This window comes from Myotis brandtii, unplaced genomic scaffold (assembly GCF_000412655.1).
Source record: "Myotis brandtii unplaced genomic scaffold, ASM41265v1 scaffold32, whole genome shotgun sequence".
NCBI lineage: Eukaryota > Metazoa > Chordata > Mammalia > Chiroptera > Vespertilionidae > Myotis > Myotis brandtii.
The window spans coordinates 6,334,234-6,340,958 of record NW_005362269.1 but is presented as its reverse complement, the minus strand read 5'-3'; the positions used below and the strand labels follow the sequence as shown (position 1 = coordinate 6,340,958).

Genomic DNA, 6,725 nt, shown 5'->3' with positions numbered 1-6,725 from the left:
TGTCCTGCAGGACTCACCTCCTCCGTTGTGCTGGTGATAGTTGATGAGCAGAGGGATGGAATCGAACACATACTTTTCAGCCACATAGTATCGCTTGGGGTTGTCATTTGTTTCTTTGATGTGATAGTGCTTTATGCAGGGGTTGCTCTCACTTAAACAAATGAAACAGTAATGCAATAATTAAGAAGCAATGCTTTGACACAAAAATGCCAACTGGTATCAGGTTCCTACTAGCTTTTGTGTTTTTTTTCCTCGCTCACAAAGACGACAGGTATATGTCAACCTGTGTCCGTCTGGACAGGTTGGCCCTGGGTGCTGTTTGAAGGACTGGAGTCTGCACCTGGACCCAGTTCAGTGCTGTGATGTTTCTTCCACAACCACAAAATGGGAGTGGCCTCATATATGCCATGTGTTGGCCTTCCCTGCTCGAAGGGTTTACCTAGTTATCAGCATATGCTAGGGAAGCATGCCGGGCCCCTTCGCACCAGTTTGATGTGTGCAGCAGAGTTAACCTAGCAGCCCTGACTCATGTCCTTAGAAAGACCCCCTTGCAAGGTTGGCCCTGGGCTGGCATCTGAGACCTTGGATTTCGGGAGGATTCTCACCATTCTCTAACTAATAGGGGTGGCTCCCTGGGCCTAAATGGTTTGTATAAACAATGTGGTGATGCCCAATGCCTGCTTTTCTTCTGGGAGCCTGGAATGTTGCTGTGTGCTAGGCAGAGGCTGCCTATGTGGCCAGCCCCCAGTGAAAACCATGGGCACTGAGTCTCTCCTGAGCTTCCCTCGTAGATGCCACTCCCCACCCCCGCCCCTCCACCCCCGTGCCCCTTGCCCCTCACCCTGTTGTCCCAACTTGTTGCTGGAGAAGTTCCGCATGCCCTGTGTGACTCCACTGGGAGAGGACTCTGGTCGCTTGTGTTTGGTTTTCTCTGGATTTGGCCCCAGGTGCCTTTTGCTGATTTTGCTTGGCATCCTTTGGCTGTGATAAATCTCAGCCTCGAGTACCACTACATGCTGAGCCCGGGAGTCTTCCTAGTGAATCACCGAACCTGGGGGTGGTCTCGGAGACCTCCACGCCGCTTTGGTTGGCTCTCCTCCATTCTACCTTATGCAGTTCCATGTCACTCTCGCCACTGTCCCCCAGGCAGGGCAGAGGTGGGCCCCTCTTTGATGTGCACCCCATCTTTCCCACCCCTGGACAACGCCCTTCCTCTCTGTCACCTGTCTAAACCCTGCTCTTGCTCTGAGTCTTGCTCACATCCTCTGTCCTCCAACTATTCCACAAGGACCCCTTCATAATTCATTTTCCCTCTTCTCTTACTTCTTTATTTTTGGTAATTGCCAAACTGCTTACTCTCCCCATCTTTCCCACCCCTGGACAACGCCCTTCCTCTCTGTCACCTGTCTAAACCCTGCTCTTGCTCTGAGTCTTGCTCACATCCTCTGTCCTCCAACAAGTATTCCACGAGGACCCCTTCATAATTCATTTCCCCTCTTTCTTTGTTCCTGGTAATTGCTAAACTGCTTACTCCTCCTGATTTTCTGATTAGAAGAGAATTTGACATCATTTTACAGAGATGGAAACTGAGGCCCGGAGAGGGGCAGACAAGTAAGCAGTGAGGGTCTTGCAGGCAGTCAGCGGAGTCATGACGGGGCTTGGCCACTCGCACTCCGTTGCCTCAGGAAAGTGCAGGCGGCTCCCCGAGCCTCAGTTTCTCCTTTGTGAAGGAAGCATAGTAACACCTGCCTTCAGGGCTCGTTAGGATTGGACATGGTCTGCAATGTTCTGGCACATGGTAAGGACTCGGGAAATGGCAGGCAGCTTCATTAGCAGAGCCAGAACTAGAATTCATATCTTCTCGCTGCCAGCCAGAAGTATCTATTTTATTATTCCGTGTAATTAATTACAAACTCATCAAATACAGGGCCAGGTATTTTCTTTCTCTGGAGCTCTGCACTCAGGGATGCTCACCGGGAAAGGAACCTGGCACTCAGCCCCAGCTCTGCCATGTTCCTGCTAAGTGACTGCAGTTATGTCCCTAATCTCTCTGGCCTTGGACATCTTGGCGGGGGGTGTGTGTGTGGGGGGGGGGACAGGGAACACACATCATTCCTAGCGACCCTTTGACCTCTTGCTCTGACATTGCTGTGGGTTGCCCTCCTCATCCCCTTCAGGACGGCCTCTCCCCACTCTGCCAAGTGAGGTGGCGCCATACCTTACGATGGCCTTGGTGAAGACAGACAGGGTGTATGTGCCTGGAGTCCTGGAATCCCGTACCATGAAGGCTCCTTCTTTGCCCTGGAATGGTTAGAAAGAATGGAAGGTTAGTGATCCCAGAAAACCAGGCTCATGCACGCAGCTCCGCTTTCTTGCTTGTGAAGGAGGGGGCGGGGGGAGGGTCGGGGAGCGCGATTCTGTAGGCCAGCTAGGCACAGAGCAGACTTTCAGCAATAATGGCTGCCATTTTACATATTCATTCAACGGATATCTCTCGGGCTCTTACCATGGGCCATGGGTCAGAGACTATTCTAGTGAGGATCTAAGTAGTAATGAAGACAAACAGACACAAGTGCTGCCCTCTTGGAGCTGGCCACGTGCCAGATTCCTTGCAGATATTGTCCAGCCCTCACCACAACACTACAATCTAGAAGTTACCATCTTCGATTTCCTGATGAGGATACCAAGTTCCAGAGAGTTTAAGTGACTTTCTCATGACCTACAACCAGTCAGTGGCAGACCTGGCATTTGAACCTTGAACATGGCCTGTGAGCAAAGCCAGTACTCATTCTACTACTCCGTGGTGCCTCCATTCATCAAATGTTAGAAGGTACATCTGCATTCCCCCACAAGGGCATAAGCTTTCTGTCCTGGAAACTTTATCAGTCCCTTAATGGGGAAAAAAAATCTTTTAGGCCCTTTCCAAAGTGCTGATTTTGCTATCGGGCAAAAGGAGAAAAAATGTGAAGCTCCCGAGCACACGAGGGAAGTGGAGAGAAGGGGAAGACCCAAGTATGTCCCCTTTACTTCCCCCGACAATATTGCTAGCGCTGATAAAATCAGTATAAGCACATGGATATTCCAGTTTATTTCTCCCTGGTGGCAACTTTAAAATCTTAGCTTTGTTTGAGTACTTCATGTCTAATGCTCTGTTCCCACCCACCTGTAAATCTCTGCTGGTAATATCTGCAAAACCTATCATTATGATTTACTTAATGCAGACATAGTGTGGTCCTTAAGGGAAGGCCAGAAAGAGACAGGAACCTTGTGCGGTGGGCATACACTTGTAGCATGTGGAGCAAAGCATACACAGTTTAGAACAACACAGGCCCCTCCATTCCCCAACCCCAACGGTGGGCTGTCTACACATAAAAGTAATACCCACAGATGGCCATGCTAATTGTGTGAATCCTAGAGCCTCAGGGTTAGAAAGGACCATGTAAAGGCTATCTAGTTCAAGGTTATCCCAACCTCAGCACCATTGACATCTTGGGCCCCGTAATTCTATGTGGTAGGAGCCTTCCCTGTTTATAGGATAGTTAGCAGCATCCCTGGCCTCTAACCACTGGATGACAGGCATTAGCAAGTGTCTCCTGGTGGACAAAACCACCTCTGGCTGAGAACCGCTGATCTGGCCTAACTCCCTAAACCCTGAGTCCCAAACTTCGTTGATTATCACAAGTCCCTGAGACAAAACAAAATAGCAACAGCAAACAACTGACCATGCTTTATCCCAAATCTACACACTAGAATCTTCAAGACGGGGACCCTGGTACCTGAACTTTTCCAAAGCTTGCCATGTGATCCTTATAGACATTCAGGTTTGATGTCCACAGACACAGCTAAACAGGCAGCTCTTATTTATAACAGTCCTGATGAATGGTCTCTGTCTCACAAAGCACTGAGAGTTAATAGCTTATCCTTGCACAGAAACACAATCTGCTTCCTCTCACTTGGCCCTAAACATGCAGGATGTGTGTGGGGGGTGGTGGTGGGGGGCAGGGGAGGAGATTGGCGACAATTGGCTCTTACAAATGCTGTTCATTGTTGCCAAACATATAGTTTACCACATAAACTTTGTGAAACTCCCCAAACTCTTATCTCTGCTGGGAGTTTCAAGAGTCTATTTTGACATTTGGGAGGGGGCGTGGAAAATGGGGGAATTGGATGAAGGTGGTCAAAAGGTACAAACTTCCAGGTATAACATAAATAAGTCACAGGGATGTAATGTACAGCATGGCGACTATAGTTAACGATACTGAATTGTATATTTGAAAGTTGCTGAGAGAGTAGGTCTTAAAAGTCATCATAAGGAAAAAAAACCCTTGTAACTGTGTAGTGATGGCTGTTAAGTAATTGTGGCGATCAGTTTTCAATATACACATGTAGGAAATCATTATGTTGTACACCCTGAACTTATGCAATGTTGTATGTCAGTTTTGTCTCTCAACATCATGTTGGTGATATTCATCCACCCATTATGTGTAGCATAGGTTGTCTTCCAAATGTCTCCCCTTTTGCTAAATAGCGAAGCCTTTGCTCTTGCCTCATTGAAATGTGATGGGTTAAACGCAAGGCAGGAAGAAACAAAACTTCAACAGAGGCCAGCTTTATCTGCATATGTAAGTTATTCTAAAGGGGAAGAAACATAGACCAAAAGCCCAGAAGTTTAACAACTGTCTTGTGAAGAGGGGAGTGGGTACATCTCTTCTATTGAATTAAGAGCATTTTGTTGTTGCTATTCCTTCCAAGAAGCCATTATTATTATTATTATTATTATTATTATTATTATTTATTTTTTTTGGACAGAGATTTGTAATCAGAGCCGGGCCCAGCTGTTAACAAGAGTCATGGCAGATATGAGGAGCCTGCGAGGCCAGGTTTGCAGTCAGCTCTGCGGTGCAGGCGGCCCCGAGCTCCTCCTCCCCTGCAGTTGCTCTAGGTGACAGGCAGCGCTGGTGACAGGAAACTCTGGTTTGGGGCTGAGGGGGCCTAGAGTTCTGGGGAAAATGAGGCATCCAGCACATGCCACACCACCTACTTCCTGAAAAGGGCTCAGAGGAAGTCACAACCACCAAGAACAGGGGAGGCTGAAGGGTCTTGCTCATATCACTGCCATACACTGGGGCACTGGCCTGAGCGATGCAGCCCGGGGCAGGGGAACCTCACTCCAATGGGACATTGTCAAGGTCTCTATTTACCTTTTATGTTTTATCTAGAAAAAAAAAGTATCTCTCTCATCCTTGATGTTTCTCTCTCTCCTTCTCCTTTCCTCTTTGAAATCAATAAAAATATAGTTTTAACAAAAGAAAGAAGGAAAAATACCCAGCTGGCGTGGCTCAGAAGTTGAGCATATGAACCAGGAGGTCCCAGTTCGATTCTGGGTCAGGACACATGCCCGGGTTGCAGCTTAATCCACAGTGGGTGGCATGCAGGAGGCAGCCAATCAATGATTCTTATCATTGATGTTTCTCTCTCTCTCTCTCTCCCTCTCCCTTCTTCTCTGAAATCAATAAAAATATATTTTAAAAAAATAATTAAGCTGATAACAATAGACAAAAAATCATGCCAAGGACGTGTTACCCGAAGAGTTGATAGGACACCATAGGAGATGCTTTTCTGTGGTTCCCAAACTTGGGTAAGTCCCAGAATCACCTGGAGCCACCTCCAGAGTTTCTGATTGGTGAGGGCTACAGTCTTAGAATTTGTATTTTTTTTAAAAAGCTCCCCCAATAATGCTCATATCAGCCAGATTTTCCTTAAGCACAGTTGTTCATTTGAAAGCATTTGTTAAACATTTTATGTATTTATTCATTCATTTATTGAGCAACTACTTGGTACAGTTCTGGGTTCCTAGGTACAGTAGGTACATGATATGGTAAAGGATCTCTAATCTAGTGGAGAAATATGTATAGGGCACTACATCAGGAGACTTAGTTTAAAAATGAAAGAAATCCATTATTGGTTAATGAAAATGAGTCAACCCATGTCATAATGGTCCTATACTTGTTAGGTAAGGAGGCACTAATATACCCATGAAACAATTCAGCAGTTGTTTCAAACAGCATATAACACTTGTGTTACCTAAGGAGGCAAAAAGGACTTGATAAAGTAGCTCAGAGTATTAGTAAGGAGGAATGTTTCAACATCCAGGGCAAGCAGACTGTATTTAAATTCCTTCAAAGAACTGCTGTAAAATAGGAGTCATTTTTAGCTAGTCATTCATGAGGCCATAGGCAATACTTCACCAACCAATGTGTGTGATTGAAAATAACAAAACCGCATTTGTTTAAACTTAGTATAATCCAGGTTTTCAATAATTTTGCACTCCTCTCAATTAGCTGAGTTTCACTATGTTATCCAATAACATAGGTTGGGGAAACCAGGTGCCAGGCTGGCTACATATGGATCCCAAGTTTGACTGGAAAAATACAGATGCCCAGGACCTCAGACTAGAGATTCTGACCTGTAGGTCTGGGGTGGCCCCTGGGAATCTGAATTTTTAAAAGTTTCCTAGTGGGCCCTAGATGGTTTGGCTCAGTGGATAAAGCGTCGGCCTGTGGACTGAAGGGTCCCGGGTTCGATTCTGGTCAAGGGCACATGCCCGGTAGGGGGCGTATAGGAGGCAGCCAATTAATGATTCTTTCTCATCATTGATATTTTTGTCTCTCTCTCCCTCTCCTTCCTCTCTAAAATCAATAAAAAATAAATAAATAAATAAATAA

The 6,725-nt window shown here is 46.2% G+C and overlaps 1 protein-coding gene across 1 annotated transcript in view; it reads right to left on the bottom strand.

Moving 5' to 3' along the window:
• The window catches only part of ITK (IL2-inducible T-cell kinase), a 49,163-nt gene that overhangs the window by 8,221 nt on the left and 34,217 nt on the right, over positions 1-6,725 (bottom strand). Inside the window, exons 9-10 of the mRNA XM_005870610.2 lie at positions 2,219-2,301; positions 18-151 (exon numbers count right to left, since the gene is read on the bottom strand). Coding sequence (XP_005870672.1) covers positions 18-151; positions 2,219-2,301 — 217 coding nt within the window. The remainder of the gene's footprint in view (positions 1-17; positions 152-2,218; positions 2,302-6,725) is intronic.